This window comes from Pararge aegeria, chromosome 11, assembly GCF_905163445.1.
Source record: "Pararge aegeria chromosome 11, ilParAegt1.1, whole genome shotgun sequence".
Classification (NCBI taxonomy): domain Eukaryota; kingdom Metazoa; phylum Arthropoda; class Insecta; order Lepidoptera; family Nymphalidae; genus Pararge; species Pararge aegeria.
The window spans coordinates 18,224,269-18,245,710 of record NC_053190.1 but is presented as its reverse complement, the minus strand read 5'-3'; the positions used below and the strand labels follow the sequence as shown (position 1 = coordinate 18,245,710).

Sequence of the window (21,442 nt, the reverse complement as noted above, 5' to 3'; positions counted from 1 at the left end):
ACACATCATAGACTTAAGCTATTTATAATTAAGTACAAAATTTTTAAGTTACTCCGTATGTAAGTCTGTTTGTGTTGTTCTGGTAAATAAACAAATTCTATTCTATTCTATTCTATATGTGTTTTTTGAATATTGGTTCCTTTAAAGAAGAAAGGTTAATTTTTGTATGTAACTCAATATAAATACAGCCCGACGCCTGCCCTGAATAATTGGAGACGAGTTGGGAGTGTGGGAGGTTAAATAACTCGCGGCCGATCACGTAGTCTTTGTTTTGAATAGGTAATTTGGCTAGAAGTTCACTCTTTTAATCGAAAAAACATGTGAGTTTATAAACTCATCTGAGTTTCAGGATGAAAAGAATACTAGTTTTAGTAGTTTGTGTAATAAGAAAAAATAATAATAAATAACTTCTCGCAAAAGCACTACCATTACAAATAATGGACCAAGAAAGTATTTCCTGGACTTTGTATTACTATACTACTTTTTCGATCAGCGTAGATGGAAAAAGTATTTACGGTAAACAAACTTTTTGATGAATAGAAAAAGCCAAGTTAAAAACCCCATCAACATTTTTCGTAAAGTGCTATGGATAAAAAAGCAATGAAAAGCGGAAATATTAATTTAAAAAATATGTTTAATTAAAATACACTACATATTTACAACTGCGTTCGAACAATCGAATAATCGTACTAGAAGGAACCGAATGAGATGTCGTGGAGGGGCGCGGAGCCGCCCTGGGGCAGGGAGTACTCCTTCAGGAGCTGGTCGAGCATGGAGTAAGGTTGGCTGCGGGGCTGCTGCTGAACTTGGTTTGCTGAAGGGAACCGCTGAGGGCCGGAGTTGTAGTCTTGACCGAAGTCCGCTTGGGTTTGCCTGGGGGCGAACTGTTGGGGTTGAGGCGCTGGCCTGAACTCCTGTTTGGGCTTGTACTGTTGTTGTCTGGGCTGTTGGGGCTCGGGGTTGAAGAAGCTGTCCCTGGATGGGGCGGGAGCTGGGGCGGCTCCGGCGAAGAACTGGGGCTGAGGACGAAAATAAACATATAATCTAAGGGGTTTTAGTAAATAAACCAAATTTCTTTATGGTGAATATTTTTCATGAATTATATACATAAATACTTGTAATATCCATAAAAACACCCAGACAGTCATAAATAGCTCGAAATAGTTCGAAGGACATTTGCTGAAGTTGGGGCACTGTGATCTGGCACCCTAGGTTTTTTATTTTTTTTTAGTTTTTCCCCAATATATCTTGATGGACTAAAATTTATATATTTTAACTAGCTGACTCCAGCAGCGCCATCTGTCGGGCTAATTTGTGAATCTAAACCATCCAGGGTGCCAAACGCATACCGAAAAATTCATTCAAATCGGTCCAGCCGTCTAGGAAGAGTTCAGTGACATACACACGCACACAAGAAATATATATATAAAGAAAGTTATAGTATTGATGAGGTTGCTTACATTAATACAATAAGCAAACTCACCGAAGTGTAGGTGAATATTGTTAAAAGTCTCTCATAGAGGAATCATTATACTGTTGTGGTTGAGTATTTGTCCTGTACTACGGTTGAGGTTTAAATATGATTGTTATACACTATAAACTTACCCTAGGTGGAGCAGGTGCGGACTGTTGAGGCGGGGGCCTGTACTGTTGTTGAGGTTGAGGGGCTGGCCTGTATTGTTGTTGGGGTTGGGGAGTGGGGCGCGGGGCGGGTCGGGGCGCGGGGGTGGGTTCTTCGTAGTCGTAGTCTACAGACTGCGGCGCTGGTTCCCGGTATTGGGAGCGACCGCCTTGGTTCTGTAATGACGAAATCATAGTAATGTTAGGATTTCTTTTTGTCTGGTGGGAGGCTTAGGCTGTGCCTAGTTACCACCCTTTCGACAAAGACGTGCCGCTAAACGATTTAGCGTTCTAATGATGTCGCGTAGAAATCGATTAGGGATACGGATTTAATATAACTACCATACTCCCTAACAGGTAAGCCCGGTACCGTCTTAGACTGCCACTAGGTGAGATTGCAGTCTAGGGCTAACTCGTATTGCAATACTAAATAAATATTCAATCAAAGTAGAGGTACTTTGGGGGCAAATAAATAAATCTCTATTTTGTAGAGACAAAAAACATACTTTTGGATTTGTGTGGATGTTTAAAAAAACGAAAAAACCCTAACCAATATTAGGGATAAAAATAAATTCTATATCTATCTAAGGATGCAAGCTAAGTTAATGAGTGAATTCTATTCAGATCTATTGAACCAAGGATGTGTAAAAAGCAAACAGATATATTTTCATCGTTATAAACTTTACCGGTACTTTGCCTAGAAGGGAAGGTCGCAAAACTGGCAAAGTGCGGATTGGTTGTTAAAAACGAACAAACATTAAGATTGGAGAACTCTTAGGCACACATGTTTTCTATTTCACTGAAAACGCAAATCTATTATATTGCATTTATCTACTCTGTCTAGACGTCGTATAGATTTGTTTCTTGTAAGCGGATTATAGAGAATGAAGCTTCATGTTAGTTGTATATCAACCTTCGCAAAGTATTGCCTAAAGTGATTAAAATTTTTAGAGTTTCTTTGTAACTCTATCAAGGAGGAAGTAGAAAAGTCTATAACTATAACCTTACTAGACGTTTCGCACGTTTAATTGCGAACGATGAATCCGCGTTTATTGCGGTTTATTGCAAACATCGTGGGCTAACGTTTGTTTTCCTATAATAAAAATGCTAAAGTTTGGATGTCAAAGTCAAAGTCAAAAATATCTTTATTCAAGTAGGCCCATAGGTGGCACTTTTGATGCGTACATAAGAATTACACGGTAGTGAGATGATGGCGATAACCACATTCGTAAACTTAAAACTAAAGCTACGAGGGTCCCAAACGCGACCTGGTCTAAGAAGAAGCCCACAACAGACTTAGCCGGGTGTTTTTTTTTGTTCACACTCACAATGTCCTTCAAAATTATTAGAAGAGCAACCTGGTTAGAGCAATAATTAACACCGGAGCTTTTTTATCGATTACGTAGTCCTTTATACTATAATAGGACTTTTCTATACGCTTACGTTTAATACAAACTTTGAACTTTTTAAGAGACATCTCCAAGATGTCAATTGGTAGTTTATTGTAGAATTGTATGCAATTGATGATGTAATGACAAACAAACAAACACTTTTATAATATAAGCATGGATATTTCAAGGGATGTAGTTTAATTATATTACAGGGACTTCCGCAAATGCCTGAGTTTTTATTTTCGTTTCGTGGATGAAGTCGGAGAGTCTATAGCTACCTTGCTCGGTCTGAGTCCTTCATCGCGAGTGGACTCATCGACGAGCGTGGGAGGGGCGACGGTGATGCCCTCTCCCGCAGGCTGGAAACCGTACTTGTTGGCTCCGTACTCGATCACGCGGACCTGGAATATTATAGAAAACTTTTTTGGAAGGATCCAGAAATATGAAATCTTTCGTTATACTAACCAGTAGCCTATATAAGCCCACTGCTGGACTAAAGGTCTCTCCGAACAAGAGGGCATGTCAAAACCCTATAGTGGGGAGAGAACTTTGTTGTTGTGGTGATTATGGAATCACCACGCTGGGCAGAAGGGTTTGGTGATCGCAGTAGATGTTATTACACAGAGAACGCTGCTTCCGTGTAAGGCTTCCGACAATCGTAAATCTTGCGATCTTTGCTGTGAAACATTACTTTTACACAGAAAAAAAATACACCTCTGTATCCTGCGTGTCACCGTTATATATTTTTTTTTAGGCCAGTGTTTGATGACAATCATGCCCGTTAGAAAGCAATGATGAGGTCTAGGTTGGAGCACGCTGGCCTAGAAAAAGCCTATTCACTCTAGCTACTACTCTATATTCTTTTAGTCGCCTCGTACGACACCCGCGGTGAATAGAGTGGTGGTGAAAACTATCGGTAAAAAATATACCTGCCGCCAATATGGCGCCACACACCTCATGCTAGATATTTTGAAGATATTGTCTCTAACGGAGAAACATTGCTTCTTTCATGTAGGTTCACTTGAACGCGGGTACTGCAAAAACTGAGTACTTTGAGATCTTAAGGTTCTATAGTGGTAACCCTGCTCCAGTAAATGTAGTGTGTGTGTCCCACTTGCGAGACAGACCACATCGAAAAAGTCACACGGGCTTGCTGGCCACAAGCGGCCGGTTTCAAGATGGTGAGAGATCCATCTCCAGCACTTGTCTTCCATCGGTTAGCGATAGTCTAATGAGCAAGGCTACTTTGACTTTACTATTAGTTGATGGGTTAAAAAACCAAAATCCGACTCCTATGTTTTAGACGGCTGACTGGCGCAGTGGGCAGCGACAGGCCGTGGGTTCGATTCCAACTACTGGAACATGTTTGTGTGATGAACATGAATGTTTTCCAGTGTGTGTTTATCCGTATATTATAAGTATTTATGTATATTATTCATAGAACAATTCATCAGTCATCTTAGTACCAATAACACAAGCTACGCTTACTTGGGGCTAGATGGCGGTGTGTGTATTGTCGTAGTATATTTATTTATTTATTCATTTATTTATATGTAACAACTAGCTGTTGCCCGCGACTTCGTCTGCGTTTGATTTTGTTTTTAAAGTATTCAGTATCGTTAAGCCTTAAATGAGTATAGTAGTATATATATGTATAACATGTGCCTGTCAATTAATTAAAGACAAATAATTTGCAATAAAATAAAATTGCGACTATAATTAAAGATCTAAGCTATCCTATCTCTTAAGTTGGAGCAGACTGCTCACGGTGTGCCAATTTAATTTAAAATCGGTTAAGTAGTTTAGGAGTCCATCGCGGACAAACATCGTGACAGGAGATTTATATATATTAAGATTATTCCCACGACTTCAGGCGTTATACTGACTGTTGTTTTCCTACGAAGACCCAAGGAAAGAAAAAGCCCAGAATACTAAATATGGCCTAGATGAAACGACTTTGCTTAACCAGCTTAATGGAGTAATTTGTGCAAACGCAGCTAATCCTTCTTGAAGGTATTGAACCAATCTATTAACTGTCCTGAAGTTTGGTGACCTAACCTTGCCGGTGTCATCTCTGTAGCCGTACTTTCCCTTAACTTCTCCGGTTGCCGACTTGGTCTCGATTTTGAAGGAGCCATCTCCGGACTCGTACCCGTATGTGTAGGAGCCATCTTCGTTGTGCCTGGAACACAACATATATGTTAGTTTTACAAGTGCATGGATCATCATCGACCCGTTACCGGCCCGATTGTATAGCTACTCGAGTCGAGTAGAGTCTCCTTTCAGAATGAGAAGGGACTTTATCGCAGTCTGCAGACTACTACGCTGGCCATATGCGGATTAGTAGACTTCAGATCCCTTTAAGAAAATTATGGAGAACTCTAGTAGGTTATACTCTGTAGGTTTCTTCACGATATTTTCCGTCACCTTTTAAGCAAGTGATATTTTAATTGCTTACTTATTTGTTTATCTGTTAGCTATACTCTAAAACCTGTATAGGAAATTAGTTTGGCGCGACCCTAGCTACGGTAAAAGAACTACAGCACCACCACTATCGATGCCAGGCCACAGGTCTGCAGCATTTCGTGGCAGTTTTAAATATCTTGCCACCAAATGCTGGAACGACATCCCACCGCCTTTTAGAAATGCCAAATAAAAGTTTTGCTTTAAAAAATTATATCGCTATTATCTACTGAACATTCAAAAATCTAATGTGGCACTATCTTACAATAATAACTACTAAAAACTGAAAATTATTATCTGACTAACATACTTTTCCATTACTACTTAAACAAAAATGAATTTTCATCTCCTTTCCATAATGAAGTTTACTTTCTTTTATAAAGTTTATATTTTTTTGTTTTTATATGTGATTTCATAACTGGACTTCCCTCAACTAAATAGGTACTGACAGAATACCAGCGTTGTGGGTACATTGGTATCCGGAACATTAAGCTGAGTCAGAACCTTTTCATTGGCACGACACATCATAGACTTAAGCTATTAATAATTAAATACAACATTTTTAAGTTACTCCGTATGTAAGTCTGTTTGTGTTGTTCTGGTAAATAAACAAATTCTATTCTATTCTATTAAAACCTTTGTGAGTAGTATATCGGTAAAAGTCCAAACCTACAAGTATAAAACTCCCATTAGATATATAAATTAAACATCTGAAAGGTTATGTGCTTTTTTTTTGTTTATTTGCACGTTTGTCTGGTGTACAAAATGTGTATTTCCTTTTTTTAGTTCAAGCATTTAATCGTGAAGGTGAACAAATCTCACGAAGAGACTGCGAGTGGCATGAAGTTATGTGAATGATTTACTTGGCTTTCGTGCAATTATGAAACTTCTGTTAGGATGAGCTCGAGTCGCACTAAAATCTGACTAAAATCTCGTATCGGGTGATTACGTATCTCACGACAGGCTTGCGACAAGTGTAAATATTTAAATCTGCTGTTAAACGTCAATTTTAATATCACCGTGCCGTTTTGCATTACTTCATGATAATTTTTTCGCTCCCTTGCGGTTTTCTGGCCTTCCTCATTCTACTACTTCATATACATATTATATTGTACATCATCAATAATTCATCCCCTGGCGCGACTACAAAGCAAGCAAATCTTTACAAGTGCCCAAATGTGGACGTGTATCAGCTATAATCACGAGGCTCACCTGTTGATTTGCTTTAGGATGGCGACGGGCGGGGCGTACGTGGATTTTGGCTCAGACGGGATATACCGCGGTGCGCGCTCCTCTTGGTATTGCGCGTGTGCGCAAGCGCACAGTGCCAGAATTGCCTGCAAAACACAAAAATGTATAATTGAATATATTTGCTCGTAAAATGGCTCGTTGTACTAACACACAGTGTCAAGCAGTATATGGTTATGGTATTATGACTACAATAGTGCTAACTAGTAATTGATACGATTGGAAGTTATCGTCATTATTTTGATACATCAGTAATTAATTGCTTCAATGGTATTTTTTATTTTAATACAAAATTTTAATGAATAACTAAAAAAAACCCTATTGAAAACTTACGTTACATTGCCCTTTATTTGTTCAGAATTTTACTTAACCGTGTGCAATATGGCCAATAACATATTTTTTTATCGATATAAAGAACTCCATTAATTTAATAAGCCTGCATAACTTTGCAGCAACAGTGAAGGAAAACATCGTGAGCAAACCTGCATGTCTGAGAGTTCTCTATAATAAATAAATAAATATTCTACGACAATACACACATCGCTATCTAGCCCCAAAGTAAGCGTAGCTTGTGTTATGGGTCCTGAGATCGCTGATGAATATGTAACACCCAGACACTAAAAAACATTAATGTTCATCACACAAGCATTTTTCAGTTGTGGGAATCAAACCCACGGTCGTGGACTCAGAAAGCAGGGTCGCTGCCCACTGCACCAGTCGGCCGCCATGTCCTCAAAGGTGTGCGGAGTCCACCAATCTGCACTGCTCCAGCGTAGTGGACTACGACCTTAATCCTTTCTCGTTGTGGAAGGAGACCCGTGCCCTGTAGTGGGCCGATAATGGGTTATATGATGATAACTTTGGTTTACTCAGAGTCTTCATAGCACGTGTTGATAACTGATTAACATTCTACGTCAGGCATCGCGTCGGTCCCTTGAATATCACGAAACAACGAAGGTTCAATTTACACAATTTCCGTACTTTTGATTGAATTGGCAACATGTAAAACAGACTATGTCGTCGTTCAAATTGTTTGGTAACTCTTGCACGCACTGTGAACATTAGCGAGACGCAAGTTAGAAATGGGCTATAACTTCATATTTACGACAAGTCCGCGTAAATGATATCGTAATAACATAAACCCCTTTAGAGCATTTGGTTCGATTAGGAAACGCGGCGAAACGACCTTGGCGTCGAGTTACGAAAAAAATAATTTTTGTTTAGAAAAATGCCGCTTTCGCACGTGGTGTCGTTTGGTCCAAGTCAAGGAAGGACGTTTTATTGAAACCGATTTAACGATTGCTACCCTAACTCAGTGGGTATGCCGGTGAATACGAATTACCATTGCACCCAATGGTGGGTGCAGTGTCAGTACTACCATACAAACCGAAAAGCCTTACTTGCGTTACAACAAATATCTCTTTTAAATTTTGCTTGACTATTCCGAAATGAAATTCATAAAATAATTAACACTTGATAGCAATGAGGATATAAACACAATGTTTTAACTTTTACTTTTTGTCTACGTTACTGCAAGCACTATGTTAGTCTGGCAGGTGGACTCTGTGGATTCAAGAATACTTATACGATACGTTTATGTCGGTAGGTTGATAGCCGCAGGCATAGCCTTTAACTATTCCAAAACTGAGGCATTTAAAGAAATATAAATTCCCATATTGCCTTATTGCTATTTTACCCTGTAACCGCAGTGAATTTCGTTTAATCATTCCCAAATTGCCTTATAGTTATGTAACCACATTGAATTCCGTTGCGCGCGTTAGGTCGTCAAAGAGACGAAGTGCTCCGCTCGGCTGCCATGCCTTGTGCCACTCCGCATAGAAGTTACGCATTGATGAATTTACGTGTCAAAACGTTTCTGTTCTATTTCGTTATGCTTTAAGTGAACAAATCATGCACTCATGTAGGTTTAATAACCATTAACTTGCAAGAAATAATTATAAGGAAAATTATTTATTATTCACTCTAGTTTTTCAGTTTCCTTAAGACGAAATGTAGATAGGTGATCAAACGTGCGATATAACACTAATTCATTGTAGAATATCTTATTACATATTTGTATTATATAAGATTTATGTATCTATATACTACGAGGGTTCCAAACACGCCCTGGTCTAAGAAGAAGCCCACAAGAAACTACGCCGGTTGTTATTTTTATTTTATTTTGTTTGTTATTGATAACGATACACTATTTATTCTATAAAATGTATAAGTAAATTGTCATCATCATCATCATATCAACCGATTACCGGCGCACTGCTGGGCACGGGTCTCCTCCCACAATGAGAAGGGGTTAAGGCCGTAGTCCACCACGCTAGCCCAGTTCTGATTGGTAAGCAAATTGTAACGAATCCTCATTCGAATTCAAAAAGATTCACTCCGATACGGAGAATCCTCAGGAGATGCTGACTTTACAATGACAAATGCTTAACTATTGTTCACTGTCAAAGTCAACATCTTCTGAGGATGTTTCGGTGTCGGAAAGAAACGTGTGTAAAGAGTATATTGCCGATGATCTGTTTGGTGTGGATTATAAAGATTGAAGAAATTATAAATAATACCATACAGATTGCCCCGCTTTTCGCGCAGCAAGTTGAGTTTAATGTTCATAGTGTATCATGGAATTCCGCGGAAAGTTATTATTATTATTACTCTTTATTTGTACACCATATAAAGAAAAAGAATTATACAAGAAAAAAAGAAACATAAAAATTTAAGCAGAATACAAAAGGCGGCCTTATCGCTTAATAGCGATCTCTGCCAGGCAACCTTAGAATTAGGAAAAAAAGGAGAACAAACCGCTGCACAAAATATAAAATACATACAAACGAATAACTAAAAACTGATACATATATAAGATAAACTATTATACACAAATGAACTTCATCTTCGAGTACTTTTTCTGAAATAATAATGCCACTATGCGAATTTGAAAATGTATTTTTTGCCATATCTGTGTTCCGGTTCACGTGCGTTGGAGTCGAATCAATTACAGCTCTTTGTCTGCAGCTCCACGCAGGTACACAAAGGGCGGCGATCGGAAAGTAGACTCGTTAGAGGCCACGGCCCGGTTTTGCCTGTCGCCGACTACCGCCCGGCCACGGCGCTTGCTGGCCCTTAGTACGGAATTTTAATAATTGCATCGATTTCGAGTAACACACGATACCTGCATGTCTGAGAGTTCTCTATAATAAATAAATAAATATTCTACGACAATACACACATCGCTATCTAGCCCCAAAGTAAGCGTAGCTTGTGTTATGGGTCCTGAGATCGCTGATGAATATGTAACACCCAGACACTAAAAAACATTAATGTTCATCACACAAGCATTTTTCAGTTGTGGGAATCAAACCCACGGTCGTGGACTCAGAAAGCAGGGTCGCTGCCCACTGCACCAGTCGGCCGCCATGTCCTCAAAGGTGTGCGGAGTCCACCAATCTGCACTGCTCCAGCGTAGTGGACTACGACCTTAATCCTTTCTCGTTGTGGAAGGAGACCCGTGCCCTGTAGTGGGCCGATAATGGGTTATATGATGATAACTTTGGTTTACTCAGAGTCTTCATAGCACGTGTTGATAACTGATTAACATTCTACGTCAGGCATCGCGTCGGTCCCTTGAATATCACGAAACAACGAAGGTTCAATTTACACAATTTCCGTACTTTTGATTGAATTGGCAACATGTAAAACAGACTATGTCGTCGTTCAAATTGTTTGGTAACTCTTGCACGCACTGTGAACATTAGCGAGACGCAAGTTAGAAATGGGCTATAACTTCATATTTACGACAAGTCCGCGTAAATGATATCGTAATAACATAAACCCCTTTAGAGCATTTGGTTCGATTAGGAAACGCGGCGAAACGACCTTGGCGTCGAGTTACGAAAAAAATAATTTTTGTTTAGAAAAATGCCGCTTTCGCACGTGGTGTCGTTTGGTCCAAGTCAAGGAAGGACGTTTTATTGAAACCGATTTAACGATTGCTACCCTAACTCAGTGGGTATGCCGGTGAATACGAATTACCATTGCACCCAATGGTGGGTGCAGTGTCAGTACTACCATACAAACCGAAAAGCCTTACTTGCGTTACAACAAATATCTCTTTTAAATTTTGCTTGACTATTCCGAAATGAAATTCATAAAATAATTAACACTTGATAGCAATGAGGATATAAACACAATGTTTTAACTTTTACTTTTTGTCTACGTTACTGCAAGCACTATGTTAGTCTGGCAGGTGGACTCTGTGGATTCAAGAATACTTATACGATACGTTTATGTCGGTAGGTTGATAGCCGCAGGCATAGCCTTTAACTATTCCAAAACTGAGGCATTTAAAGAAATATAAATTCCCATATTGCCTTATTGCTATTTTACCCTGTAACCGCAGTGAATTTCGTTTAATCATTCCCAAATTGCCTTATAGTTATGTAACCACATTGAATTCCGTTGCGCGCGTTAGGTCGTCAAAGAGACGAAGTGCTCCGCTCGGCTGCCATGCCTTGTGCCACTCCGCATAGAAGTTACGCATTGATGAATTTACGTGTCAAAACGTTTCTGTTCTATTTCGTTATGCTTTAAGTGAACAAATCATGCACTCATGTAGGTTTAATAACCATTAACTTGCAAGAAATAATTATAAGGAAAATTATTTATTATTCACTCTAGTTTTTCAGTTTCCTTAAGACGAAATGTAGATAGGTGATCAAACGTGCGATATAACACTAATTCATTGTAGAATATCTTATTACATATTTGTATTATATAAGATTTATGTATCTATATACTACGAGGGTTCCAAACACGCCCTGGTCTAAGAAGAAGCCCACAAGAAACTACGCCGGTTGTTATTTTTATTTTATTTTGTTTGTTATTGATAACGATACACTATTTATTCTATAAAATGTATAAGTAAATTGTCATCATCATCATCATATCAACCGATTACCGGCGCACTGCTGGGCACGGGTCTCCTCCCACAATGAGAAGGGGTTAAGGCCGTAGTCCACCACGCTAGCCCAGTTCTGATTGGTAAGCAAATTGTAACGAATCCTCATTCGAATTCAAAAAGATTCACTCCGATACGGAGAATCCTCAGGAGATGCTGACTTTACAATGACAAATGCTTAACTATTGTTCACTGTCAAAGTCAACATCTTCTGAGGATGTTTCGGTGTCGGAAAGAAACGTGTGTAAAGAGTATATTGCCGATGATCTGTTTGGTGTGGATTATAAAGATTGAAGAAATTATAAATAATACCATACAGATTGCCCCGCTTTTCGCGCAGCAAGTTGAGTTTAATGTTCATAGTGTATCATGGAATTCCGCGGAAAGTTATTATTATTATTACTCTTTATTTGTACACCATATAAAGAAAAAGAATTATACAAGAAAAAAAGAAACATAAAAATTTAAGCAGAATACAAAAGGCGGCCTTATCGCTTAATAGCGATCTCTGCCAGGCAACCTTAGAATTAGGAAAAAAAGGAGAACAAACCGCTGCACAAAATATAAAATACATACAAACGAATAACTAAAAACTGATACATATATAAGATAAACTATTATACACAAATGAACTTCATCTTCGAGTACTTTTTCTGAAATAATAATGCCACTATGCGAATTTGAAAATGTATTTTTTGCCATATCTGTGTTCCGGTTCACGTGCGTTGGAGTCGAATCAATTACAGCTCTTTGTCTGCAGCTCCACGCAGGTACACAAAGGGCGGCGATCGGAAAGTAGACTCGTTAGAGGCCACGGCCCGGTTTTGCCTGTCGCCGACTACCGCCCGGCCACGGCGCTTGCTGGCCCTTAGTACGGAATTTTAATAATTGCATCGATTTCGAGTAACACACGATAACGTGAAAAGTAAAATGAAACTAATTCCATGCAGTTCGCTCTACGCACATATTCCTAGATGTCTTAGATCCTATTTAACTTAAGCTAATGCGGATTATCGGGCTTGAACAATTACTAACTCGATATCACGCACTTTACTTCTACAGTAACGTGCGCGATATCGAGTACGTTAGTGTTAATAATCAGGAACGACGTTTCTACTCTCTGAGGCAGAGGACTGAATGAGTGAATGAATGAATGAATACACTTTTATTGTACACCACATAAGCATAATCATTAAAAAACTAAATCAAATATCTGGGCCACGTTCTGCGACATGAGCGACACCAACTGTTCCAGCTCACAATGATGGGCAATGTAGAATGCGAACGACGTGTTAGAAGGAGGAAGAAGTCATGGTTGCGCAACATCTGTGAATGGCCCAATATCGTTAGCGTGGAAACATTGTTTCGCCTGGCGCAAGACCGAGAGAAGTTCACTGAGCTGACGGCCAACCTCCAGTAGTGGAGAGGCACAAAATGAGAGAGAGAGAGACATAAGCATACAGGATAATCATACGATTTGGTGGCCCTACAGCTACAAAGAAATTTCTTTCAGGCAACCAATGGGGTAAAACACAGCCAAGAAGAGAAGTCGGTGTTCCATATAAATATACATATTTATCTCCAAATATACCTAAGAATGAAAGAAGTTAAAGATAATAGCCAATTTTTTAAATTGTACAGTCGCTGTCAATTCTGAATTAGTTGGGTTTTTTTTATTCTACAGTGAGTGATTTTTAGACAGCTTGCGCAAATTGATGAGTTTTAGCTTTAAAACAATTGTACAATTGATAAGTTCTATTCTACTCCGATATTACAGAAATTCATGTTTCGGTAATCATAAGTGAATTTCCATTATGAGAGTAGCAATTCCTTACTAAATATATGTCCGAACTCAGAACGGCCTTGCAACTTGTCATCGTAATTCGCTTTAACTCGCTGCTATTTAGGGTTCCGGAAGCCCACAATAGAATAACGGAACCTTATAGGGCCACTTTGTTAGCTATCAGTCCGTTTTTACAGTAATGTATGTATTATAAAAATTAGTACCATTAGCAGTCTATTCTCCTCTTCTTTTTTAACACGCTTTTATTAGCTTCACCTGTATGTTTGTATGTTTGTAACCGACTTCTTTGGATGTTATTTTGACCCACTTTAAAGGGTCAGATCTCGTTCAAACTTTGTAGACATATCGAGGACCGATGACAATATATTAATTTGAGAAGATTATTCCAATTTTCAATTGGTAAAATATGATTTTTGTTAATTTATATAATTTTCAGATATCGTCACTAAGGCAGGTATGATGTTCATTTTAATTTCCAACCATTATCTTTAACTTCTCTCTTTGATCTCTAATTATCTCTTTGATGGTGACTAATTTTACTCTAATAAAAATAATAGATCAAGAAAAACTAAAAAAAAATCGCTTTTATAAATAAACTAAACTAAAAGGTAGAAATTAGTTTAGTTTTTTATACCAAGCGTGTTTTTTAGTTTGTTTGAACTATTTAATTTATTCCTAATTCAAAGGCAGATTAAGCGATAAGGCCGCCTCTTGTATTTTACTTCTTGCTTTATGTTTCTGTTTTAATTATATTTTTTTATATCTTTATGTTGTGGTATACAATAAAGAGTTAAAAAAAAAAAATTTAGCTAAAACTGTACTAATCAAAGTTCAAATTTGTAGTTCTGATTCTACAAATTAATTAACTGCCAACAAAAACTACTAAATACTAGGATATATAGAGACAGAGATGTCTTTTGGCCCAAATGAAAATACAATCCGAAAAGCACTGACTCATGATCGGTGTCCTATTCCTCCTGGCAAAGTTTTTTTAAATTACCACGCGAGTGCAATAGTTTTAAGTTACTATGTGAGATGGTGATAACAAAAAAAAATAACCGGCTTAGTTTGTTGTGGGCTTCTTCTTAGACCAGGCGCGTTTGGAACCTCGTAGCTTTAGTTTTAAGTTGGAGAATATAGTTATCGCCATCAACTCACTACCATGTACACATTTCTCATGTAATGTACGCATCAAAAGTGCCATATATGTGCCTATTTGAATAAAGAAATATTTGACTTTAACTTTGACTTTAGCGGGTATCAGCTAGTTTCCTAATAGGGGAACTGATGAACATGTGCAACAAACAAACTGTTCCGCCTTTTGTATTACACTACAAGTTAGCCTTTGACTGCAATCACATCTGGTTGTACGATGCAGTCTTAAGATAGTAGCGGCCTGACCTTTTAGTAGTCGTAGCACGTCATTGTCGGTTGGTTGTTAACTAGCAACGGCCGAAGCTTCTCACGAAACCAGACAATGCAACAGAAATTATAAATACGTAAATATCCCCGAACGATCTCTGGCACCTCCGCGTATGACCACAGCACACAAAATAACTCAAACTTCCTCATCACTCATTCCCTCAGTGGACGTACGAAATTCGGTATAGAATTCGGAATAAGAAACACCCTATATAATGAGTTCCAGTGACGTGGATTTAAAGCGGTGTCAGTTATAGATACGTTCGTTCACTCATAAGTAAAAAAAGATAATGTGTGCTGTATTCTATAAAGTGCTTCTAAAAAGTCACAGACAAAAGCCTAATTTCAATGGGATCGTGACCTTATCTGATCGGAAGAAGGAAAACAGAGAATTTATGTGTTCACTATAAAGTTGCCTTATTTCTACAACTGATTTTATATAGGTGTGCGTGTGCGTGTGTGTGTGTGTGTGTGTGTATGATATGTTTTATCTTATTAGTACAATTTAATTTATAATTAAGAAGGTGTATTGATAACTTTTTATTTTATTATATAATTTTTAGAACATTATGTATTAGGAATTATTTGTAAAATGGCATTAAAATCTGTACCACTGACTGCCATTAATGCCAAAGTTAAAGGTGCTATTTATCGATATCTCTGTGAATAATAGGCTTTGTACAATATTATATTAGCACGATTTACAATTAGATAACGCAAACGTAGGCGCGTGCAGTGCGTCAGGTACAACTAGCCGTATAAATAACTCTTGAACATTGTTTAGAGAACGCTGGCTTTGAGATATTATCAATTACATCTGTTAAAAAATCAAAAGACAGAAATAAAACCCGAAAAGACAGCTTTACAAAAACAAATATTATATGTATTAATTTTCGGCTATTATTGCATGCAGTATGTACGTGAAAACGCCCCGCGCACGTCAGACTTCACACCCTCGTAATGTTGCTAGCTCACAAACTTTTCCCATTTACTCCATTTTATGGTAAATATTTAGAACATTAGAGGTAAAATTACTGTCAACTGCTAAATGGAGTAAAGTAACTAACCGCCTGTTCGAGAAACACTACTAAAGTGGCTCGAGATGCTTCAATATTAGTCGTTAACAGACTTTCAGCATTTTGTTATAAATTCTGTGGTAACAACCTACTGACCAAGATGTTCCGCTATTTAGCGCGTAGTGGGCTTACGTGGGAGTTGGGAGTAGACCTGATGTCACCTGAAGAATTTGAAATGCACTGTGTTTTAATTTTGGCCGTTAATAAACTCTGTATTGCAAGATCGCCACGCTACGCACTGTGAATGAATAAATGAATGAATATAATTTCATTGAACACAAAAAAACGAAAAGTATAAAAAAAACAACGTATACAATTTGGCGGCCTTATCGCTTCTTAGCGATTTCTTCCAGGCAACCAATGGCGAAGATAAAAAACAGGTACATTTACCCACAAAATAAATATTTATTACTTAAATATATACATATAATATATAGAAAACAATATTTGGAACTAAAGACAAATAAACAAGTAACTACAATTATATATATATATTATATAAAAATGATATTTACTTAAAATAATATAATAGACTAAATATGAAATGAAATAAATAAAAATAATAAAAAAAAATTAAAAAAGTGAAGAAGGGAGAACTATCCCATCAGTTATTAAGACAGTGACGAATATATATAGATGTTTTTGTATAGGGATCATCAATAGACCATAACTGTCCACAGACGGACTAAAGGCCTCTCCCAACGGGAGGTTTTGCCCACAATAACCACGCTGGGCAGACGGGTTTGTGATCGCCTGAGATGGTAGTTCTAGCAAAAAGACGCTGGTGTCCGTTCTCCGTTAGATTCCATTGATTGCTTCATACGACACCAGCGAAAAGAGGAGGGCAACCGCTTACTGTATCTGTATCAAAACTGATTGATAATCTCTTAAATATAGTTCAATATATCGTTCATACCACGATAATATTTTTGGATTTGTCGATATTTCGACCCAGTTGCATTAATCGTTGTCACGACGGGACTGCGTAGGTACGAGATTTCAAGTAGGATGTCACGGGCAGAATCTGACTACCCGCTTTCCAGTGGCGTGCATAGAGGGTATGCATAGGGTATGCAGATGATATAAATTAAAAAAATCCCCAGTACGAATTGTAAATACTTAAGGGTAGACTTTTTATAACTCTTACAATGCCTATCCGTAAGTTTTTTATAGCTCTTACTGTAGATTTTCTTCATTTTAAATCATCGGTATACCCTGTGCATACCCTCTATGAACGCCACTGCCACTTTCGTGTCCTTTTTGTCGGTATTTCACGAACTGTTCGACACACTACACTGACAACGTCACTTTTAAATTGAAAAGCTGTACGCTGCTTTCTGGGATGCATAATTGTATCACTGGATTCCACACACTTGCTAATTTAAAACCATCCATTGAAGTTGCCGCCGAATTTCAATTGCTTCACGAACTAGTTTTGGAATATAGTGACGGTCAGTGGAGAGAAGGGTCATGTAGCTCAATCAAGTGCTGGGTGCCCCCTTGTAGTAATGTGCTCCGCAAACCCTGATTTATAATTATGCAGAATAAATTCTATCCGTTGGTAAGGGCATCTCTTGAAAACGGTCTTTATGATTTTTAAAGGTTGGATTAAAGTTCATCATCGTCACACCAACCCATTACCGGCCCACTACAGAGCGCGGGTCTCCTTCTACAATTAGGAGGGGTTAAGGCCGTGGACACCAGGCTGGCCCAGTGCGGATTGGTGGACTCCACAAATCTTCGAGAACATTCTGTAGAACTCTCAGGCATGCAGGTTTCCTCGCGATATTTTCTTCCAACGTTGAAGCAAGTGTTATTTTAATTACTTAAAACACACATAACTTAGAAAAGTTAGGGGTGCGTGCTGGGATTCGAACTCGGCCCCCCGAAAGTGAAGTCGAGCTCCTACACACTGCGCTGTCATCGCTTCAAACGGATTAAAGTTAGGGAGCAAAAATTTTGGAAATGCTTCCGTAATAAAAATAAATAATTCATATGACAATTCCTATCGAGTGATCCTAGAGCGGGCAGTTACCTTGGCCAAAGAATTAGTTTAGCCATCCAAAGGGGCAATGCTGCCAGCATCTTAGGAACTGTGCCTCGCTGCGGTGGTTTCGAGGACGTCTTAGATTTTATTTAGTTTTAAATAGTTTATTTAAGGTTATATTTATAAAACAGTTATTTTAAATTTATAAAAATAGTAAATTTATTTATTTATTTTTAGTACCCAAAATGTCACCATCTAGCCCCAAAAAAGCGCAGCTCGTGTTATGGGTAATAATTCGGAAATTCCAAAAGAAAAGAAAGAAGGTACCTACTTCTTACTTTTAAGTGATTTTTGTAGGATAAATATTTTAAGGCTGGTAATATGTAGGTGAAAGAGTTAAGACCTCGTCAATATGGCGATTGTGACAGTAATGCATTTATTACGAATCAGCCCACCTGGTGGAGACCGTCACTAACGGGTAATCGTACAATGCAACTACCACGCATTGATGATAATCAAACTGTTGATTTCCATTCATTCTAGAAAATATAATTTATTTACTTTACAATCGGTCAACTTTTTAAAAACAAGGCTGCTTGGAAACATTTTGCTAACTCATCTCTTACAAGTTTATCTTACAAGTTATTGTACAACTGTGAAAATATGTTGGAAAGAGTTACTGCTGAGTTTCTTGTCGGCTTCTCTGTAAAATCTGACTTCAAAACCGGTGGTAGAGTCACTACAAAATGACTGCCTCGACGTTCCAAACATATTTATAAAGTAGGCCTCCTTGTTTTAAATGATTTTTTGCTTATACTATTTAATGATACTTGTTATCTTTTCTTTCTGTATTGACATCTACAATCAGTCGATAGACTATAAGTAGATTTTTGTAGTTTAAATGATATTCGAATTTGCAATTTTAGTAGTTTGTGTTCGAGTAAATATATGTTACAATTTCTTGTTGCTGTTTTGATTAAACTGCATACTGCGTGACGTCCCAAACATATGTATATTTCTATCAATAAGAAATGTCATTAGAAATCGATTCTAATGGCTATGATAAGGCTAAAAAAGCTCGTAAAGTTAAACAAAACGACCTCAGAATTAAATTCCAGTCCACCCATTCAATATCGCGTAGCTTTAACAAAAATATTTAATTTATACCTGTTGTAAGGCCAAATAACTAGACCTTCTAGCTACTACAGCAGTGGCAATAGTTTTATTGGCACATAGTCTTGTCTTTATAACCGACTTCCAAGAAGGAGGTGGGTTTTTATTTTATTTCGCCACGTACCTACGAGTATGTTTCAAACTAATAACTAATTTAATTTTAATCGGTCGGTTTTAGTTAATACTTTTTCTCTATTACCTACTTTAGTTATAATGCGGAAATTGCTACGTAACTAGATAACTGCATAAATAGATTAACTAACTGAAGGACTAAATGGCGCATCAAATTTATAAGTTTTAGGATGTAAAGTATACTGTGTTATCTTTAAGAGCTTTTTTTATCATCTTTCAAAACCACAGATATCTATTTATTCACGCCACATAAGAAGCGTTCATAAGTGTGTTGGCTGTCACTGCGTACGTTTTGTTAAACCTTTTATACAGTTATTACCTACTCTAAAGAAGCAAAATTTTATACATTTTAATCAAAATTGTTCATTATCGGCATAATACCTTATTTTGTGTCTGTGTCAGTCATTTTTATAATGTACAGAGTTAACGCGAGTGAAATCGTGGGGCACAGCAAGTCACGTGTTTCAAATGCTAGAAGCACGATTTGAAAATAATTTTAAACGTTGATGAGGATTTATATTACTGAAAAACTAAAACTCGAGTCATCCATTTCAACTACATAGGAGCTAATTAGAATATTTTTTGTAGCAATGATCAACTGATCGGCCGATCAGTCAATGATTTACGTCAGCCGGCGCAATCGACCGTTCTGCGCTAATTGGATTTCTTTCTATTTATAAATATACATAGAAATCCGAAATCTGAAACCATCCATTTACGAACTTGGGCGTAAGTTGCTTAATCAGAGCAATCATATGAAATGATTTCGCAAAAACTGAACCTGGAAGGGCATTTTAAATAATAGAAACGTTTAAATAAATGCTTAGTACGTAGGAACAAATTATGATCTCTAAAGTCGATGCCATCCAGTTACTGACTTGGGTCAAAGTTGCATAAAAAACGCAACGGAATCACTTCGTGACTGGGTCTTAAAAAAATTGATATTTGCACATCATATTTCTTTGAAACGTGGAAATATACATGGGTATTATCTAGGAATATCACTTAATCACCTACACCTTAAAATTGTCTGTTATAGTTTAGTTTCAATTTAAAAGAATCGCACCAATCTTCAGTCCAAAAAAATCCAATATGGCGGACGGTAAATGTCAAAGTCGAAGCTTGTTATTTTTAACAACTAGCAACCTGTATCAGATAATGGATCTAATTATAAGTTAGCAGCAGCGCCGCACCTTGAATCACTTCCATTATCACAGACAAAGAAACACTATCACTTATCAAGTTATCACGATGTTATCACACGCAATCATTGCTAGCGAAAGTTCACTTGCCGTTATAGTTTTAAAACACGAACCATATTGCACTCATTTATGGAAAACACGTAACAATAATAATGCTAAGAACATAAAAAAAAATACACATGAACGCAGAGAAATGATGAAAATTGAAGACATAAAAAAATTTAACCTTAAAAAACACTATGTGATCACAGATTAATAATTAAAAAAGAAATCATGAAAAAAAAACTAGCATGTCAAAACAGCAAGTAGCTTTTTTCTGCTTTATATTTTCAAAATTTAAAATAAAAATAAAAAAATTTGTTCAACATAACATTGTTTATCGATTTGAATAAAAACATAATAAAATTCTTTATGTGAACCTAATTTTCATTTTAATATCAATAATAGTTTATAATTATAAGTCAATACATTTGCAAATAATTATTTTTAATAAAATATTAATGGAGCTGATTCTTCAAGATTCTATCACTTCCTGGTTCCTGAACGGAAAAATTTGGTTTTTTAAATTCAAATTTAGAACAAATTGCACGTACCAATCGCGCTATCGCCGTCATGTCGTCAAGTCGGAGGCGCGGCGCGGGTGCAAGCCTTTATACCTTTCGGTTTCGCCTTTCACTGATTTTAGTTTTATTTATTTTACAAGGGATGCTGTCTCCATGCGGATTCTCATATCCTGGGATATCCTTGCAATGAGGCCTAGGGCTATTACCATTTGGTGACAAGTTGTTTGACTGTTATCTAACTTACGGGTTCTATTGTTGATCTCTCAGCTTTTGACTAGGGCTGCTACCTTTTCTTTATCTATACTTCGTCTGTAATTTAATTTCTTTAGCCTAAGTTTCAAAAGGAACAGATTTTCCAAAATATGCCCTCTACGCACGTTTCGCTCCAACTG

General features: G+C 37.4%; 1 protein-coding gene across 1 annotated transcript; it reads right to left on the bottom strand.

The window, feature by feature from the left end:
* Positions 1-689: 689 nt before the first annotated feature.
* Positions 690-21,101, bottom strand: LOC120627611 (protein TsetseEP-like). Its single transcript, XM_039895623.1, has 6 exons — positions 21,081-21,101; positions 6,687-6,811; positions 5,070-5,193; positions 3,290-3,412; positions 1,606-1,797; positions 690-1,019 (listed from the first exon to the last, which is right to left on the bottom strand). The coding sequence occupies exons 1-6, from the start codon at positions 21,099-21,101 to the stop codon at positions 690-692; spliced, it is 915 nt and encodes a 304-aa protein (XP_039751557.1).
* Positions 21,102-21,442: the final 341 nt, after the last annotated feature.

What these genes read in the sequence shown, in the direction of transcription:
- LOC120627611 (XM_039895623.1), bottom strand. Translation starts at nt 21,101, where the DNA reads ATGACGGCGATAGCGCGATTG. An exon ending in ATCCTAAAGCAAATCAACAG is followed by an intron (nt 5,194 to 6,686) that starts GTGAGCCTCGTG and finishes GTTGTGTTCCAG; the next exon opens with GCACAACGAAGATGGCTCCT. An exon ending in ACAGAGATGACACCGGCAAG is followed by an intron (nt 3,413 to 5,069) that starts GTTAGGTCACCA and finishes ATAATATTCCAG; the next exon opens with GTCCGCGTGATCGAGTACGG.